At 41.5% G+C, this 20,942-nt stretch overlaps 1 protein-coding gene across 3 annotated transcripts in view; it reads right to left on the minus strand.

The window, feature by feature from the left end:
* The window catches only part of LOC133463514 (MAM domain-containing glycosylphosphatidylinositol anchor protein 1), a 277,446-nt gene that overhangs the window by 98,441 nt on the left and 158,063 nt on the right, over positions 1-20,942 (minus strand). For all 3 annotated transcript variants that reach the window (XM_061745103.1, XM_061745086.1, XM_061745095.1), the window contains exon 5: positions 1,389-1,585. In XM_061745103.1, the coding sequence (XP_061601087.1) occupies positions 1,389-1,585 (197 nt within the window). The remainder of the gene's footprint in view (positions 1-1,388; positions 1,586-20,942) is intronic.

Consider the following 20,942-nt stretch of genomic DNA (forward strand, 5'->3'; position numbering starts at 1 on the left):
TGCAGCTTCTCCATGTCTGCTTCTGACTCTGGGAGCTGATAAAAAACCAGATCCAGATGACCTGGGGGGGCTGGAAGGTTCTTATCGGGTCAGGAGGTCACTGATTGGTCCTAGACCATCAAAGCTTTATAGACCAACATCAGAACTTTAAAGTATATCCTCTGACGGACAGTCAGCCAATGTAAAGACCTCAGAGATGCTCCACTTCTTTGATCTTAGTGAGTACTCGAGCCGCAAAGTTCTGAGTTTATGTTTTCACTATGTGTACATTTCCTGGAGACCAGGGGCCTCATTTATAAAGCTTGCGTGCGCACAAAACAGGGCTTGAAAGATGCGCACGCCACCTTCTACGCAAAGTTTAGGATTTAAAAAAAAAAACTAACAGAAAAATGTGCGTATCTTTACGCAAACTTTGATCCTAGCGCACACACATTTTGAAGATATGGGGATCTGGCAACGCAGATGGTGAGGTGGCGAAATGAAGCCAGATTCATGTCATACTTTTAATGTCATCACATATCAGACTTATAATATAATAGCGCTGATCGTGTCCCTCTGTGTTTGAAGCACAGCGTCGGTCAGTCGGCCACTTTCATGTGTGCCATGCGCTTGGGACGCTCTGGTGCTGCAGCCGCGGTGCAGGACACTCCGGGCCAGTGTCGTGCCAAAAAGTGGTTGCCTGCCAGAATCTGATTTCTCCCCTGAAAATGGGTCTTTTTACCTGCCAGATTGAAGGCCAAATACAGTCAGATCGCACCACTTCTTTTTTATTTCTGCCACAGATCTGTCCGTAGCACTCACTGCGTTTAGCGCAGCAACGATGTGCTGCCACTCACTCGCTTTCTTTTTGTTAGAGATGCCACTATTGTGACCAGCAAATAATGTCGTTTTCCTGGCCTCCACCTCATCCACAACATCTCAATCTCGGTCTCCGTGAAATTTAGTGGCACGGTGGCTCGACACATCTCATTCATCCTGACGCACAGCAGAAACAGACTGCAGACAAGTGCTGCGCATGCTCAGCAGGCTCATTTATATGCAAATACAGTCATCAAGTACTTTGCATTCACCATTCAAGGTAAAAAGTGGGCGTGTGGAGGGAGGGATATGAGGCGAATTCACATGCGCAACCTTCCAGCTGGACTGTGATTTATAAAGCAAACATTACGTGCAGATGTGCGTGCACACGGTTGTATAAATCAGATTTTTTTTGTGCGCACGCCATTTTCGGCTTTTGAGCGCACGTACACTTTTAGTATGAATCCTACGCACTCTTTTATAAATGAGGCCCCAGCTGAGTAGTGAGAAGTATTAATGGAGGGAGGAGCGGACAGCAGGGGTGAACTGCACACCCGTCCTGTCTCTGTGCAGCACATGTTTATATTTACCTGGGTGTAAAGAGGTTCATAGATGTCCACTCCGTTGTCCTTGCTCTGCTCGATGACGCCATTCCCACGTTTCCAAATGAATCGTGCTGGAGGGTTGGAGTTGACGGTGCAGCGTAGGAATACCGTCTTCTCCTGGTAGTAGTTGCCACGCACATCACTGATGGTCTGGTGCACCGTTAGGACAGGTGTGTCAAGATCTATGACAACCCCCAAAAAATGACAAACTAATGAATAAACATAAATCTTTAAATTTCATCCATCGCACTTGATCCGACAAAATCTCCATTTTGTATCTCATGTAAAAACGAATAGAATATATGACATAAAATAGCAAAACATGCTCAGAAAAGTTAAAACTAAGTGTAAGTAATAGCATACAAGTGTAGTTTATTGATTGAATAATGCACTGACACTGATTAAAACTCGCCAACATATATACAGTGTGTGTATATATATATATACAGAGCCGACTGGGAGATTTGCGAGGCCCTTTGCGAAATGGCCGGGGGGGGGGGGCCTCGCGCGCTCCCTACGCTCACGCGCGCAAAATTTTGGGGTTTTTCGGGTCGGGGTGTCTATATGCGCAATTTTAACTCTCCAATTAGCAAAATACTGGATACCTTCCCCTGCCTCATCATCATCTCGAGTGCCTCGACGCGGGGCCCCGTGGCTGCTTGAGACCCGGTCGGATCGGTGATTTTTGTAACAAATTTATCTAACGAGGCTTTCAGAGAGGCATTAAACTCTTCCATTTTCTTTAGTTTTTTTCTTTTTTCATCCCCTGATGAAAAACCGCCCATAGCGCGAGGCCTATATATATATATATATATATATATATATATATATATATATATATATATATATATATATATATATATAAGGTAGAAGGTACTTTATTTGTCTTCGAGCCAGCGTCCCGACACAAAATATTTACATGTATTTATTTATATGTATTTACATATATACGTTAGTCACATTTTTCCTGCACCCTTCATTCATGGCAGTGTCACCTCACTTTTCCTGCAGTGGATTGGATTTTGATGCCGTCATGAGCATCGAGGCTGCTCTCCCCTGGTCTCTGCCATCTCTCCAAAACTCACTGCCACTTTCGCTTCACATCACCATCCCTCCCTCTTCTATTCACTTCTTCTCGCTCTTTGCCTCTATCTCTGACAGGGAAAGTTGTGTGTGTGTGTGTGTGTGTGTGTGTGTGTGTGTGTGTGTGTGTGTGTGTGTGTGTGTGTGTGTGTGTGTGAGTGAGTGAGAGAGAGAGAGAGCTAGCCTACATGTAATTGGACTACAGATTTCCAACATTAAAAGAAACAGTTTCCATTATCATCGCAGGTACCCCCCTTCCTGTTTTTTTTCTTTCTACCCCCCATTGAACCTTTTTTCCTTTCTCCTCACCTATTTTTCCTCATCTTTCTATTTTCTGTCACTCACAGACATGCTTCCATGCCAACCCATTTCACCTGCTGTACACCCGTCAAGAAAGCATTGTGGAAACTTTGCAAAGCCGGTGAAATGTGAGTTCAACCACTGTGTTCCTTGATGCCATCGGATTTGAGCAGAACTTGAGAAAGGGGGGAGGGGGAATCATTTATATTTATTGTATTTTGGGTTTTGAAGATAAGCATGTTTGATTTTTGAGTGCACCCATTGAAAAGGGCAGAGCTGTCACATGAGAGCGGTTTCTCACATATGCACACATACACACACACACACACACACACACAAACACACTCACATCTGGAACTACATCAATGAGAGCGCAGTCTGAGCATAGCAGAAGTGCACTTTTGTGGATTGAAGGTTAGCGCTCTGAGACTCACTGATAAATAGACACACTGGGGCAACTTGAGCTCACTGAGGTGGCGACAAACAAACATGACATTACAAGAAAAAACTACTTCTGCTTTAGATGAACAGCAGGCTCATGAGAAGATTTAGTAAATGAGTGATAGTTACAGATAAACATTGCACGGTGAAACTTTTTTATTTATTTATTTTTTTTATAAGTTTGCACACAATAAAAGTAACACAATCTAAATAGTAGAACAAATGTGACAGGAGAGGTCAAAAAGCCAGTAGGCTTATGCAGCGGACCTCCCCTCAATTTAGGAAGTAAAACAGTAATTAAAACTACTACTACAAAGTGAACCCTTTTTTTGTTTCCAAGGGAACTAAGAGGGTAAATAGCAGCCAGGTAATATGTAAATGCACATGAATGGCTGATCATCTCCTATAATGATTAATCCTACAAATGTTTGTTCCAGCATTTTGCTGGTTTGCATCAATTCGGATGTTTTCAGAGGATGAACGACATCTGCAATGATCTTTGAGAAGCAGTTCTTGCTGCCCATCAATGTTGTAAGACCATTTCCTTTCCTTGAAGTCGGTCATTTTATACTAAGATTGTTCGCAGGTAGAAAACATTCAAGACAGTTATCAGTCCTCCCAGGAGCAGACATCCCAAGTTCCTTCTTAAACTCAGCCTGCACCATACTTAGAAAATTGGCTGAGTTCTTACTCTTTGAACTAGTCCAAATTCAGTTAATTTCAATATTTTTATGTGAGAAGTACGAATGAAATGCCACCCTATCCTAAAACTGTTCACTATATGCAATCATGTATTGTCATAGTGGCGTTTCAACTTTACTCGGAGGCTGTAAATCTCCAACAATGTAGTCTATTATCAGTGTGTCTACCTGTTGCTGGGAAATCAACCCCCTGAAGGCTGCAGGTGGGACTGGGTTCATTTGGGGCTGTTGGGGTCTTCTTGGTCTTTCCTGATGACTTTTTTTGATTGTCAAGTACTTGCAGATATTTTCTCACACTGGACGGATGCTTTAACTCCACATGACGTTTCAAATTTGAAGTTGACGAGGCCGACGTTCGGACTTGTTTTCTCAGCGCAGGTGGACATAATCTGCACAAGTAGCCTATTAAGAAATGTCACCAGGAAGGATCTTATCTCATCAAAAACAGGCAGCATGACTTCTGGATCAGTGTTCTTGGAACACAAGTCACCAAATTGAAGATGTTTGGCCATAGTCCACAGTGCCAGGTTTGACAAAAAAACACAACATCTCGGCTAAAACATCTCAAACCAACTGTCAAAGATGGTGGTGGAGGGGTGATGATTTGGGCTTGTTTGGAATCCACACAACCTAGCTGGGAATCTGGCACTCAGGAGTCAACCGTGAACTTCTTTGTGCGCCAAAGTATTCTTGAGTTGAATGCAAGGCCAAAGCATGGTTGGATTTCAGTCATGCAACACGACAGTGATCATAAGCAACGCAGCACATCTACAACGGAGTGGCTAAAAAAATTAAAAGAAGCAAGATGTTAAAATGACAAAAAAAAATAATATGCATATTCTTAAACTATTATATCAGCAATGCAAAAAGAATGTTTATGTGCATTACATTGAATGAATAAAGCACTATGGTCCTTAAGTGCAAAAAACTTGCAATAAAAAGGAGATGTACATGGTGGGTTTAAAATGTGCAACGGCTAGGCTAGTTTTGTTTCATTTCGTAATCATTTCTTTGAAATGTTTTTCAGGTAAGAAGATTAATGTCACAAAAATATCCATCTATCCCTCATCTATGATAGGGCAGCATGGTGCCTTAGTGGCTAGCACTGCTGCCTCACAGCAAGAAGGTTTCTGGTTCGAGTTTTTCTGTGTGCTTGCGTGGGTTTTCTCCAGGTACTCCGGCTTCCTCCCACAGTCCCAAACCATGTACGTAAGGTTGATTGATCACTCTATATTTCCCGTGGGTGTGTGTGAGTGGTTGTTTGTATATATGTGGCCCTGCGAAAGACTGGTGACTTGTCCAGGGCGAACCCCTGCCTTTCAGCTGTAATGAGCTGGGATAGGCTCCAGCAGACCCCTGACCCTGTATTGGATTAAGCAGATGTAGAAAATGAAGAAATCCAGCTATATACACTTATTCCTATTCAGGGTCGGTGACCCCGAGCATATTGAGCATGGCAGGGGTCCACCCTGAACAAGTCATTGCAGGGACATGTTCAGACAAACACACACTCCTCTGGGAAATTTACAATAACCAGTTAACCTGATATATTGCATATATATATGTTTTTGTACTATGTGAGGAACCTGGAGAAAATCCATGCAAACAGAAGGAAAACATAAAAACTCCTCACAGAAAGTCTCTGGCTGGGATTCAGACCAGGAACTATCACTAGGAGGCAGCAGTGGTAACCAACAACCCACCATGCTGCCTGTATTTAAATATTTGTATAAGCTATGTACTTTGATATTTTCCTTCGGTCCTTTTTTTGTATTTTTTTCTCCAAGGGTTTACTTATCTGCTCTGTCACAAGATAAAAACCCACAGATTAGAAGAAAAGTCCCAGGAAAAAACAGACAGGGAGATAGTGGCAGTCTTTTACAAAGGCCCTGCCAGCAACGGGCCTTCAAGCATGGGCGGCTACCATATCAAACATATCCATATCCTGCCTCTTCCACATTCATATTACACACAAAAGATTTGACAAAAGATTAGGCATGTTTGCATACTTTGACGTATTAATATGTGCATGCAGATGTGTAATATATGATCTGTCTGACATTTTCCACAATATCTATACAGTATGTGTATATGTATACGTGCCGTGTGTGTGTGTGTGTGTGTGTGTGTGTGTGTGTGTGTGTGTGTGTGTGTGTGTGCGCATTTGTATATGTGGCAGACAAAGATTGAATATCAATGTGTGCTGCCATTGTGTATTTTCTGTCTCTGCTTGAAAAGTGAAGAAAGAGAACAGTGACGGGTTCAACGAAAGGAGTTTTGCTTCATGAAAAGAATAATGCATCCCATATCAAGTTATACACTGTGGGGTTGAAATAACATGCTCAGCATTCTTTTTTGTTTCCTGTCACCCACAATTATTACCTATACTGGTATATCAACACAAAAACAAAACAAGGATTTGCACCCAATGTTTTCAAAACTCCCTTACTGAGTTTATTAAAAGCAAAAAGGAAAGAAGATCCTGTCATGTTTGTTTTTTGTTTTTTTTTGTAAAATAATTTTGTTTTTAAAGCTTTTATAATGCAAACTCACACAGTAAGTCCCAGCTAGGGTCCTTAGGTAAATGGAGACATAAGATGAAACTGCAAGTGTACAGAAATACAATATTAAACTTTAATAATGCTTCTGATTTCCCCAAAGTCCTACTTTTGCACACAGCTTAGATCAATTTCACTGCACTGTTTTTGTTGGCCACAGCTTTTAATGTACATCCAAGCTTGGAACTTTCAAGGTGCTCTGGGGGTCTGCAATTGTTTTCTGCTCTGACATCACATAGTGGTGCTGACACAAAGACATTTTATTTTTCCCTTAGAGTGGGACTTAACTTGGGCAGATACATGTAGAAAAGAGAGAAAATGGTGTATTTTGTACGATCCATACAAAATGTTTTCAGATCTTGTGTACATCAAATACAAAGGCATCAGTTCTCTGAAATGGCATGCATGTACACTGGATAACTTTCGGCATGTTTCATTTGTTCAGCACAAGAACAGAAAGCTCATATTTGCAGAGCAATATTGAAGCAGGACAGCTGATTGAGGGAGGATACAAACACGTTGAAATGTAGGCGACCGCAGTTTCCTGCATTGTTGCTGATTCATTTTTGTCACGCTGCTGGTGTTTTACAGGGTGAATGAAAAAATAGATCCCCTGTCACATAATGCTCAGTGCATGCATATAGGAAAGCAGCTACATGAATTCTGATATATGTGTTCTGACACACGTTGCATGGTCACATATCAAATATGTCACATCTGACCGTACTTAATGAAGTGACACAATTCCAATTAAAGCTGCAAGCAGCGATAAACGGGCCCTCGCGCGTGCAATTTTCACCAATAAAGGTCAAGGACTCGAAACTAAGTCCAATGACACCACCCATGACTCTTTATGTCAAACCATTCAAAAGTTATGGCAGAAAATAGGAACTATCAAATATCGACCAATCAGAAGAAGTGGTGGGGCTAATTTGCACCAATTAAGGTGAATGACTCAAAACCGAGTCCGATGACACCACCCACGACTCTTTATGTCAAACCATTGAAAAGTTTTGGCAGAAAATAGTAACTATCAAATATCAACCAATCAGAAGAATGGGTGGGGCTAATTTGCACCAATTAAGGTGAAGGACCCAAAACTGAGTCTGATGACACCACCCACGACTCTCTATATCAAACCATTCAAATGTTATGGCAGAAAATAGTAACTATCAAATATCGACCAATCAGAAGAAGGGGCGGGGCTAATTTGCACCAATTAAGGTGAAAGACTCAAAACCGAGTCCGATGACACCACCCACGACTCTTTATGCCAAACCATTGAAAAGTTATGGCATCTCTTTTGTGCATGTTTGCAGGCCGGAGCCTGGGGAGCTGCGTTCTGGCCTGCGTTCCCGGTCCCCCCCCCCCCCATCCCCGGTCATCCCATTGCTGCTTCCCCCTGCCTACGTGGATGTCTGCTGTGTGCTGCTGACGCCCCCCCCCCCCCCTCTGGTCATCCCGCTGCTGCTTCCACCTGCCTGCTGTGTGCTGCTGACGTCCCCGACTCCCCCAGTCTGGCCTTCGGCAGGAGGGTCCCCCCTTATGAGCCTGGTCCTGCTCAAGGTTTCTTCCCTCCTAAAGGGGAGTTTTTCCTTGCCACTGTTTGGCTTAAGGCTTTTCTCCCACTATGGGAGTTTTTACCTGCCATTGTTTATGTAATAATTGCTCGGGAGTTTATGTTTATGTTCATGTTCTGGATCTCTGGAAAGGGTCTAGAAACAACATCTGTTGTATTAGACGCTATATAAATAAAGTTGAATTGAATTGAATTGAATTAAAAATAGGAACTATCAAATATCGACCAATCAGAAGAAGGGGCCGGGCTAATTTGCACCAATTATGGTCAAGGAGTCAAGACCGAGTCAGATGACACCACCCACGACTCTCTATGTCATATCATTCAAAAGGTATAGCAGAAAATAGGGACTTTCAAATATCGACCAATCCGAAGAAGGGGCGAGGCTAATTCAGGCCAATGAAGGTCAAGTACTCAATACCGAGTCCAATGACACCACCCACGACTCTCTATGTCAAACCATTCAAAAGTTATGGCAGAAAATAGGAACTATCACATATCGACCAATCAGCTACTAGTATCAATTCCTGTTTAACGTTGAAGTTTGACGTGGCGCCACGGCCACGCCATTTCACAAAAACTCACGATTTTGATAACTTTTCATCGTTAACATCTTTTGTGTCTCCTGAGCGAGTTTTATGTCGAACGGATGATACTGCTAGGAGGTGTTCGTTAAAGTATGACACGTGAAAATGGCATAAATTGCGCCAAAATTACACGATTAATTCAAAATGGCCGACTTCCTGTTCCGTTTCGGCCATGGCGCCAAGAGACTTTTCTTTAAGTTGCGACATGATACAGGTGTGTACCGATTTTCGTGCATGTACGTCAAACCGTATTGTGGGGCTTGAGACACAAAGTTTTCTAGGGGGCGCTGTTGAACCATTAGGCCACGCCCATTAATGCAAACCATTAAATATAGAATTTTTGCGTGCAAAATTTGGTGACTTTTGGGGCATGTTTAGGGGGGCAAAAAGGCCCTAATTTCGTTGGGAAAATAGAAACGAGGATAACAATTCCTACAGATACAACAGGGCCTTCGCACTGTCAGTGTTACAACCAAAAACGTAATAACGGCCAATAACGTAATAACTGCCAATAATGTAATAATTTTGGCCATTTCAAATGTAATTAAAGCTGCAAGCAGCGATGAACGGGCCCTCGCACTCACGGCCACCGCCCCCCATAAGCATATCAGAAATGACACCACCCACGACTTCCTATGTCAAACCATTCAAAAGTTATAGCAGAAAAAAGGGACAACCAATCAGAAGAAGGGGCGGGGCTAATTCAGGCCAATGAAGGCCAAGGGCTCCATAAAGAATCTGATGACACCACCCACGACTCTCTATGTCAAACCATTCAAAAGTTATAGCAGAAAATCGGGACAACCAATAAGAATAAGGGGCGGGGCTAATTAAAGCCAACGAAGCTTAAGGACTCATTACAGAGTCCCATGACACCACCCACGACTTCCTATGTCAAACCATTCAAAAGTTATAGCAGAAAAAAGGGACAACCAATCAGAAGAAGGGGCGGGGCTATATGACACGTGAAAATGGCATAAATTGCGCCAAAATTACACGATTAATTCAAAATGGCCGACTTCCTGTTCCGTTTCGGCCATGGCGCCAAGAGACTTTTCTTTAAGTTGCGACATGATACAGGTGTGTACCTATTTTCGTTCATGTACGTCAAACCGTATTATGGGGCTTGAGGCGCAAAGTTTTTTGAACCAACCAGATGAAGGGTGGGCGCGCTTTTTGGTGTCTAGCGTCGCCACGGTAACGCTTTTGAAAGAGAAAAGTAATGCGTGTTGTCGCAGGATGGAGACGCACATTTTGATGTATAACACACTTGGGGGCACGTTACGGTTCGGGCCGTATTAACTGCCGAAGAAATGGCATAAATTGCGCCAAAGTGACACGATTAATTCAAAATGGCCGACATGCTGTTCGGTTTCGGCCATGTCACCAAGAGACTTTTCTTTAAGTTGTGTACTGAAACAGGTGTGTAGCGATTTTCGTGCATATACGTCAAACCGTATTATGGGGCTTGAGGCACAAAGTTTTCCGGGGGGCGCTGTTGAGCCATTTTGCCACGCCCATTAATGTAAACCATTAAATATCAAATTTTTCGCCAGGCCTGACTTGTATGCAAAATTTGCTGACTTTTTGGGCACGTTTAGGGGGGCAAAAAGGCCCTCCTTTCGTCAGAAGAAAGAAAGAAAGAAAGAAAAAAGAAAAATTCCTACAGATACAATAGGGCCTTCGCACTGAAGGTGCTCGGGCCCTAATAAAGCCAATAGTGTAATAATGTGCCAATAATGTAATAAAACTTTTGAGTCAATAATGTAATAACTTTTTGCAGATAATGTAACCAGGCCAATAACGTAATAACCAGCCAATAATGGCCTTATTACATTATCGGCAAAAAGTTATTACGTTATTGGCTCAAAAGTTTTATTACATTATTGGCACATTATTACACTATTGGCCTTATTACATTTGAAATGGCCAAAATTATTACGTTATTGGCAGTTATTACGTTATTGGCCATTATTACGTTTTTGGTTGTAACAGGCCCTAATTAGACCTAATGACTGGAATTTTGTGCCGAACACACATGAAAAAAATTAGGTCTGAGTCACATAAAAAATCTTCTGTAAGTCATTTCAGCCATGTAATAGGGACAGTTTTTCAATGAAGATGAGGCTAGATGTTCTCTGTGCTCTGTAAACACAGATAAGTTTAAATGCTGGATAATGTTAAATCAATAGTATTTAAAGTTCTGTCTGAATGGTAACAATTTTCCCAGCCCAGCTGTGTAACTATTAGATGAATGAGTTTGTCAAAAATTCAAAGAATTGTGATTATAAAGTCTAATGTTGAATGGCATAGTTATCTCAATAAAAAGGAACCCATGGGTTTGTTTACATTTTTAAATGATTTATGAAGCATTTAAAGTTCTCTAAAGCAGTGATTCTTAACCATAGGGCCGCGGCCCACACTTGGGCCGCAAGCGCCACCTAGTGGGCCGCAAAAAAAAAATCAGTTTTGTACGTGTGGGCCGCGAGGGCCGCGGGACTGCATAGCAACTCCCGACCAAATGAGAAGAAGACACTCAGCTAGCTGTACGTGCAATAGTAAGAGAAATGGTGTGTATTTACAGAGAAAATCCTTCATTTTGCACAGAGTAGGTTTAGATCCGCCAGGATCAGGGATCGATTACTTGGGTCTGCGCCCAGAGCGAGCGCGGCGTGATCATTTATCCCGGCGCGTCCCCGCGGCCGGGGAGGTCGGCTGAGGCTGCCGCTCGGGCGGCGGCTCCGTCGTTACTGCTGAAGGATTGTACATGTAGATGCGTGGGCTGTCGTGTCTGCTGGACTGGACTGTTCGGGCTTTCGAAAAAGCATCGGAAAGTGACACAGCTGCAGCGCGACCAGAGAGCTGCGGTGCGGGCTGTGCCCGTCGCAGCTGATCAGGCTCGGATGAAACCCGACGCGCTGAGTCCTGACAACTTATTAATGTAAATAACTTAAAGTAAAATCAAACTAAGTTTTGTCCTCGCTCTATTTTTAAATATGCAACCTGGAATGGACAGATTAATCCTGGTTCAGTCTTCCCACTGGGACAAAACCAGTGTCTCATACGTTCAGAGACCGTGGCGTTCAAAGTGCGAAAGTGAAACGCCACTGAAACAAAACACAAAGTTTTTCATCAAACATATCCACTCAAGTCTGAACTGAAGTCACAGAAAATAAACTGACCATCTTAAAATATCCTGCCCATGTTTGGGTCCAGATACAGCTGTGAAGCAGCTTTCTCCACAGTGAACATAATTAAAACTAAATATCGTTCCAGGCTCATCAATGAGCACCTCCACATGCATATGAGAACCTGACACCATCCAGATTTAAAGTCCTGACAGGAGAAATTAGAGCTCAGTTCTCTCACTGAACGACAGAAAGTCGATTATAAAAAGATTATAAGAGTGGAAGAAAGAAAAACTGCAAAACTGTTAAATTGTTAAGATGTGTTTATATTAATTTAGTATAAAAATGTGTTGAGACAATTAACAAAGAAAAGGGGAATTTCAAACTGCTGGTAGAGAAATAAAATAAGATAGTATTTGAAAAAATAAATAAAATCTATTTTATTTTTAAGAGAAAAAAATATGTTTAATTCAAGTTAAACATGTTAATTGTCAAATATGTACTTTTTTAATATAAGAGTCAGATGCAGATGTTGATACAACTATGAGGCTATATATATATATATATATATTAATTAATATTATGATGTTCTGGACCTTCGCTTGAGTAAATTTTAGTTGAATACCCCTGCTATACAGTGTTAATATTTAATGGGCCCCGGGCCACTCTGTACTGAAAAAATTGGGCCCCAAGGTCAGAAAGGTTAAGAACCCCTGCTCTAAAGTACCTCCATAACTTTGAAAAGGAATATGGAACCACCAAAATTCTCTCGATTCAAGAATGACCAGTCAAAGCATAGTTACTCGGCCTGGACCTTATAGTCAGACAGATTAATACCAATAAGCTATAGCCACTATATGACTAACATCCAGTGCTCCTTTGTAGAGAGGACCTTTCAGAAAGACAAACATCAGTGCAACACTCCACCAATTAGGCCATAATAAAGGAATCTGCCGGACAAGACCATCCCTTACTGATGTCCACATAACAGCTATCTGGGAGTTGGCCAAACGTATCTGAATGACTTTCAAACAAAGCTTTCTGCTCACGTCTGATCTGATAAAACAATGAATAACAACTATTGGCCAAAACTGCTCACAACAATGTGTGAAGGAAACCAGCACTTGGCATTGCTTTATTCTTGTCCTTCAGCTAAGCAGTGGATGGTTTAAATCTTACTGTTGGAAAGCCTTTTTATTCCCCCTTTAAATGGTAACACATTTGTAAGGAGCATGTGCTTGTGGGATGAGCAGCAGCGGGTTGTGCCTGTGTATGTGGGTTGTGCCTTTACTGGCAAAGTCAAACAACTTAATTTGTTGTTGCTGTGGATTCTTGTTTTGAGTTTCTGGTAACCCCCGTTGCTGTCAAGAAGACCATTTCCTCACCCTATCAGCACTTAACATAGGCCGTTTACTACAGATTATATATAAACATTAGTTCTCTTAGTTAGTTGGTAACAAAAGTTATAAGTTATATATACAGAAAGATATACAACAATCCTGAGTAAAAAACCTTTTCTATAGTCCTAAGGATCTTAGCCTGGAGCAAAAAGAAAACCCAGAAAATCACATGTGAACAGAATCTGAAGCATTCCAACAAGAACAGGGGGTGAAACTGTGAAAGTCCTGGAGTGACGTAGCAAGAATGTGGACATGAAGTGAGAACAGCATCTCTGGTGAGAGACTGCACATTGACATGCTCCATCACTGACACTTGGCTTTTATTTCACCGTACATAGTATGAACACCAAGTTATGCTGAATATTTCGTTTGAATTGTAAATGTTTGCATTTCAGACCTAAAAACAGAAAAGGAAAGAAATAAGAATCCTGACATTTTGAGCTACTAAAGAAAAAAAAGTGATGTTATTTCACAAGAGATTCCAAAATATTATTGTTATGATGAAAAGTGGCATCCAATATTTTCTTTGAGAAGCAAAGATGTGCTTAGAATCTCCACTTTGTCAATAAATATATGAGAGAATCATTGACAAAAAAAAAAAAAAAAAAAAAGTACTCAAAGAAAGACTAAGATATTTTTTTTCTCGTTTTGTGAGATGTTTTATTGTTAAACGCTTCAAAGAATCTGGAGATGTTGTAGTGAGTTCAGGGCAAATATGCAAGGAAGAACTAAAACAGAAAGGACCATCCCTAGTGATTCTTTGTTCCAGCAGGACAATACAAAACCTTTTCAACACACATTACAAAGGTGGAGGAACAAAATATGAGTGGAAAAGCTTCACAGCTTAGCATATTCACTGATAGAAAATATTTTAAATGTGAGGAAAAAACTCATCATCGCAACATCACAAATCGATAAAAAAATGAACTGTCTCCATCTTAGCTCATCCACATTTTTAATACAATTAAACACAATTAAATTACAATACAATTAAGAATGTGGATGTATTGTAATATTCTGCACATATCAGACTACACTTTCAAGTGCTGAAGACAGTGAATTTTAGTGAAAACATTGTTTTCACAAAAATTTGTTGTCTCAAATATTACTGTTGTTAGAATATTAATTTCAGAGAAGGAGAAACAGTTTGAAAGGCTTATTCATACAAAAATAAATCAAGGGCTATTCAGACTACATCATAAAAGCTCATTTTGGGCTAAAATCTAAAGAGTTATTTTTCTGAAGTTTACCTTGGCAACCAATGTTTCCTGGGTCCTTGAATATTGTTGTAGCGGCAAGCACAAACTCAACAGAAACAGTGAGAAGGTAGAAAGAGCACATTCAAGTCTGTGAATGCTGCGACTTCTTTTCAGACACTTTCTGTTCTGCCATTGAACCGTTTTAATATTGGACACTGGCTTAATGGCCAGTACCTCTGTTAAAACCTTGGTTCATGAATAAATGTAACTTAATTTGAAGTATTCTGATAAGGAAAATTGGACAAAAAAGGCAAATCCATGCCACAGAGTCTTATCTGGTTTATACAAATTAATTCAAAAGGAGCTTTTCAAAATTGTTTCATATGAGGTTGATCAGACTGTCAGATCCTGTTAAACCAGATGCTTTTTCTTCAAATCCTTTTATCATTAGAGAAAACACTGCAACATATTTAATCACGTTTCTTCTGCATATTTTCAAGTCCCAATTCACATTCCTGCTTTAATTCCTGTAGTTAATCGTTAATCGACTGAAATGGTGTTCACACATTTCATTTATGTTTGGTCTTGAAGAGGATGTTTGTTGTGGTAACTCAAATGTCAGGGTGATTCAAAAAAGATTTAATTAAAACAAAAATGGTCAGTTTAACCTTTGTAGTATAAACATTTACACACCCTACTCCAATCCACGAGGCAGGAGGAGGAATATACCTGCTTGCACATGGTATCCACAAAAATGTTAGTTTATAAAAACTAAAACTTTATAACAAATCAAGAATAGAATACAGTGTGTAGATCAATAGGTCTGTTTCTGAAAACAAAGGATAAATAATGATGAATATTATTCAGTCTATTATGGTGATAGTTTGCATGCTAGTAAACCACACTGAAGTCAAGTCAAAGACAATCTGTACTCAACACTAATGAAAATGCACCAGATGTGCAGACCAGGTGCCTTCGCAAAAAATGCCACTTTCCACACTCGCGGTTGGATGTTCAAAAAAGGAAATGAACGTGATATATTGCAGTCCCTCACACGCACATCAAGGTTGGCGTAAGTACATTTCTGTAACCGGTATGGAGTGAACCCAGTCGCAGCACAAATGAACCAGGTTCTTGTAAAAGCAAACAGTCTTTATTTGGCAGGTTTATAGCAGGTCAGAGGATGGCAGAAGAGAACTGGATCCAGAGATTGAATAAGTTCCCGGAGGATGTTAGCTGGAGAGGAGAAGCTGATCAGGTGGGTCTCCTGGTGGAGCAGGAACCGGCCAAGTGCCAACCAGCCACAGGCAGACAAGGAACGGAAAGCAGGCAGGCAAATTTGTGGTCGGGGACAGAAAGCTGGAGGATTTACCGGGACACACTCAGACAGGAGCGATGGTCGGGGGCAAGTCCAGGTCATACCAGGTAAGCAACCTGGGAACAAGTGCTGGAGAGTCAGGCATGGGAGCGAAAACAACCTGGCAGTGAGTTTGTGAACGAGAGAGGCTTAAATCCAGGCTTGATACAGATGAGGAGCACCTGAGTGCACAGGTGAACAGAGTTGGCTTCTGCGGTGGGTGTGGCCGGCAGGGAGAGCGGAGCAGTGGGAGGAGAGTGGAAAATTACTGGCAGCAGAAGAATGGATGTGAAGTTTTGTCTGTGGGTGACATCGTGCTGCCCTGAACGTGTCCCAGTGACGCTCCGGTTCAGATCAACATGAACCTTTCAGCGGAAGCTGCCGACAGGTCGGACATCTCTCAGTCGCCATGGCGACCATACGGGATGGCTATTCAAGATAAAAGCCAGATCCTTAAAACATCCCATGCGGTAGCTATGTCTGAACAGACAAACATTAAAACACCATTTGTAGCAAAGGACCGGTTTCTATAATTTTATAGTACACGTCAAAGCAAAATGGAACCAGAAACCCTTTTTTGTCCCACCAACTTAAGTTCTGGTTTCGATTCTAAAAGTAAAAGCAAGGAAAAAAAGAGTGTAATGATACAATAGCGCTGAACATAAAAATTCACAAACCCATAGAAACAATAAAACCACAACTCTTCAGGGAACAACACAAAACAAGGAACGATACCGATAATGCAATGCGGTCAACACAACCACAGCACAGCTCGTTGCTCAATCATTCTTTCTTTTTTTCATTTACTTTTGCAAATTTGATAAGCAGTTTCTCATGGATATTTATCCTCCTTATCATATTAAAGGAGCTGTATGTAAGAGCAATAATAAAACGAATCATAAAATGACTCCGATATGTCAACAGACATTTAAAAATCATGTTCATTTCAAATACTTATGTCACTGACAACAGCACTCAAGCCAGGATATTCCAGTTTAAAAAGAGGAGTTGCAGCCCTCAACTGATATTTATGTTGTCATTTTTTGTTTTGGCCTGAAGCTCCACCCTCCCAATCACCAAGTCAGTATTGTTTCTGAAGCTCCACCCTCCAACTATCTCCCAATCACGAAGTCAGTATTGTTTCGGCATCCGGGTTGCCAGCTCGGCTCTAATTATCGCAGCCATGGCAGCCTACGTTCCTGCTGCATTCTGCAGCCTACCTGGCAACCTCTGGTCGGGGGGAGGAGGGGGAGGGTACACGCCGCTCAACAATATTTTGAAAGTGACTGCAGTACCGGTTTTGGCCATTTCTTACAGACGGCTCCTTTAAAATTGATCTACTTGAAGGAGGAGACAGGGAAGAGTGTCGTGCTCACGCATCCACATTCAATTACACAATTACACGTTGGTTGTAGTGCTGGGCGGTATGCCCAAAATTTATATCACGGTATTTTTCAAAATTATATCGGTTTCACGGTATATCATGGTATTTTTTTTCATGCACAACTGGGTGTTAACCACATTTTCTAATGATTTGGAAAGGAATTACTGCAGTAAATTGGCTTAGAATGGCCTATTTTACTGTCAAATCAAATCAAATACATTTGATTTAGGCATGCTTTTCAAAGAAAAAATTCTTTTACAAAATTACAAGGTAGAAAATATTTATTGAACATAAAAAACTGAACATTTTTTAATTTCCCAGCATTATGTTGTTTTGGTTCCACCTCCTGGTGAATGTTAGGTAAAATTCTTATGTGGTTACTTTTTGGTTGGCCAACGATTTATGTTTGTGGTGCGCAACCGGTACGGGAGCAGCCAGTCTATTTCCTTACATTACAAAGCTGTTATTAATTGTTCGGTTTTTTCCCACTTATTCCACCGAACACCGAAAGTGTTTTTTTGCCATTTTCGGCGGAACAATTTCGGTTACCAAACAATCGGTGCATCACTACTGCTAAACAGTCCCCTCACAAACAGTCTCCAGCAGCGCTACGTTCCGCGGCGCGGCGCGGCAGAACGTAGCGCCGCGCGGCGTTCCCAACATTGTGTACGCTACTGTACATACTCACCGGTATTACGGTATATGAAAAATTCATATCATAAGAAAAATAAACACCGGTATTCGGTATGAACGGGTATACCGCCCAGCACTAGTTGGTTGTGATTTTCAAATGAACCGTGTGTGGATTTGGGTGTACACACCGTTTTGAACATCTGAACTTTTTTTTTGCGTTGGCCAGATTTCTGAGCAATGGATTCACGATGAAATCCACGCAGTGTTCATAAGTAAGGCCCCAGTTGTTTCGAGCAACCCTGCCGGCAGCCAACTGTAACTCATGCCAGCTTGCAGTGTGCTTAAAACACATTGTTATTCGTCACGTGTGAGTCACCGCATACTTAATTTGTTGGAATAATTTTGTGTATTTTTTACCACTCCTGATAAAGGCATGCAGCCACACCCTAAAAATCCAACAAAAACTACTCATGAATACCATTGGTGTACAGCTTAATATGCCCAAAACGTGGCAAACTTAAAGGAGCTTGAGGCTCCTTTTAAGAAATGAGACTCTCTAGCGCCACCCTTCACCACGACGGCCGTTGGGGGTACTGCACACAACAGTGAAGCCGGCATGGGAGAACGGGGAGAACGCACATGCAGGGTCATGTGACGTCACATCCGCAGCCCAGCGCGGGAAATTCGGGACCGAATTGCAGCACATTTTGCAGCACACAGCCTGTTCAAGGCAAAGGAGAGATACACTAGAGGGCTCTTTCTTTTGGGTTTGGAACGCTTCATCTGACATTATTACTAGAAAACTTGTATACAGATTTTTTTCATAAATCTTGCCACAATCCGGCCTCAAGCTCCTTTAAGGCAAGTTTATTCAACAACAGGGTGGTTCACAGTGCTTTACAAAGACATTAAAACATACCGTACATAAAAAGCATGATTTAAAGCTTAAACAAAAATTTGTATTATTATTATTATTATGATTAAGTTTTGAAACTCAAATTTAAAAGTACCAGTGTAGAAAAGAGTTAAAAAGCAATAATTACAGTCAAACACACATCACTTGTGAGATACAAGAAATAAGGGCTGCAGTGCATTATGGTGGATTACTGAAATGCAGCAGTAAATAAAAAGGTTTTCAACCTTGATTTAAAGCAACTGGGAGTTGCAGAAGCCCTGATGCACTCTGGGAGTTTGTTCCACAGGTGAGGAGCATAAAAAGCTGAAAGTTGCCTCCCCGTGTTTGGCTGTAACTCTGGGTACAGAAAGTAGGCGTGACCCTGACGACCTGAGGGTTCTGGTTGGTTCATAATGAATCAGGAGATTAGAGATATTTTTTGGACGTAGACCATTAGAGATTTATAAACCAGCAGCAGGATTTAAAGATCTATTCTGTGACAGACAAGAAGCCAGTGTAAAGATCTAAGAACTGGAGTTGTATGGTCAACTCTCTTGTACTTAAGGCTGGGACACACCAACCTGATGGCCGACCGTCGGCAGAAAAGCAGTCGGGCTGAAAGTTAACTCTCGTCTCCCCGAGTTGGTCAAAAAAATACTCTTGAACACGCAAAACCGATGCCCTCTAGATTCTTGAGCGTACACTGTATGCGGGCGCACGACGTAATATGTCCCCATAACTCCATGCAGCACTAATCTGTGATGTCGCACAAAAACAAAAGGAAAAAAGAACAACCTGAAATGACAGATCACTCTAGTGTCGAGTTCTGACCTGAGACCGCTGTTTTCACGTCTGAAAGAAGTCAGGAAAGATCGAAAATAAGATGGCTAATAATGTAAATATGATACAATCAAACACAAGCCAAATTCAAAACGACGCGATGATAGAGTGTAGTTTAGCGTTTGTACCATCGCTGTTTAGCTGGTAAGTTTACCATCGTCATTCCCGATGACGATGGTTCGCTAGTCAAGGGCTAGCACTCCACCAATCAGATTGGTTATAACGGCCCACAGGTAGTTGGCGATTCTACATGTTGAATCGTCCGAAATCAGATCCGACGCCGACGGACGACACCGGCGGACGACGCCGACGTGGTGAGTCCCGGCCTTTAGTGAGAACTCTGGCAGCACCAGGCACTACCCAGTACCCCTGCCAACACAGAGGTTTTGCTCATAAGGTGTAGATGACATAATAGTCATCATTTGGAGTAACGGCTAATACCACACTATACCCATCCCATAAACAATATATTTAGTGGTGCGTTTTCATTGATGCTGAATATATAAATGAAATAACCTCCAACACGTTACAATAGTTTTTGGATACCAAACCTGATTTAACAATGTTAAATTTAAGAGGTTAAATTCTGACTTCCCACAAGGAGAGACATCGCCTTCAGCTATCAAATTCCAACCCTCCATCAGAATCCACAGGGTTCTCTTTTCAATAGTTCAAAAAGCCGATATTTTAATCCATACCTCAAAAGGTGTTATTTTTTTATTTTTTTTTAACTTTTCAATGCACAAAGGATCAAAAGATTAGACCTCACTGCAAGACCATCCAGTATGAGAAGGAAAGATCATTTATATTCATTTCTGTAAATCTGACATCGCAGAGGGGTGACTGTGTGCAGGTAGCATAATTTTAAAGCATAAAACAGTCATAATTATGTATTATTTAAAGTGCTGTTTCATTCTTCTCCATGTCAGTACAAAAAAAGTTAAAAAAAAATTAAAGCTGCAAGCAGCGATGAACGGGCCCTTGCACCCTTGTATACGTTCAGGCGTGCTGCAGTGGAAGCGCTTGTATGACTTGAATGTAGATGTCTTCAGGCCTGGACATTTAGCGGATGACACCACCACGACTCTCTATGTCAAACCATTTAAAAGCTATGGCAGAAAACAGGGATTATAAAATATCGACCAATCAGAAGAAGGGGCGGGGCTAATTCATGCCAATGAAGGTCAAGTACTCAATACCGAGTCCGATGACACCACCCACGAGTCTTTATGTCAAACCATTCAAAAGTTATGGCAGAAGACTTCCTGTTTGGTTTCGGCCATGGCGCCAAGAGACTTTTTCTTTAAGTTGCAACATGATACAGCTGTGTACTGATTGTCGTGCATGTATGTCAAACCGTATTGTGGGGCTTGAGGCACAAAGTTTTCTAGGGGGCGCTGTTGAGCCATTTTGTCACGCCCATTAATGCAAACCCTGAAATATCAAATTTATCG

This window comes from Cololabis saira, chromosome 2, assembly GCF_033807715.1.
Source record: "Cololabis saira isolate AMF1-May2022 chromosome 2, fColSai1.1, whole genome shotgun sequence".
Taxonomy (NCBI): domain Eukaryota; kingdom Metazoa; phylum Chordata; class Actinopteri; order Beloniformes; family Belonidae; genus Cololabis; species Cololabis saira.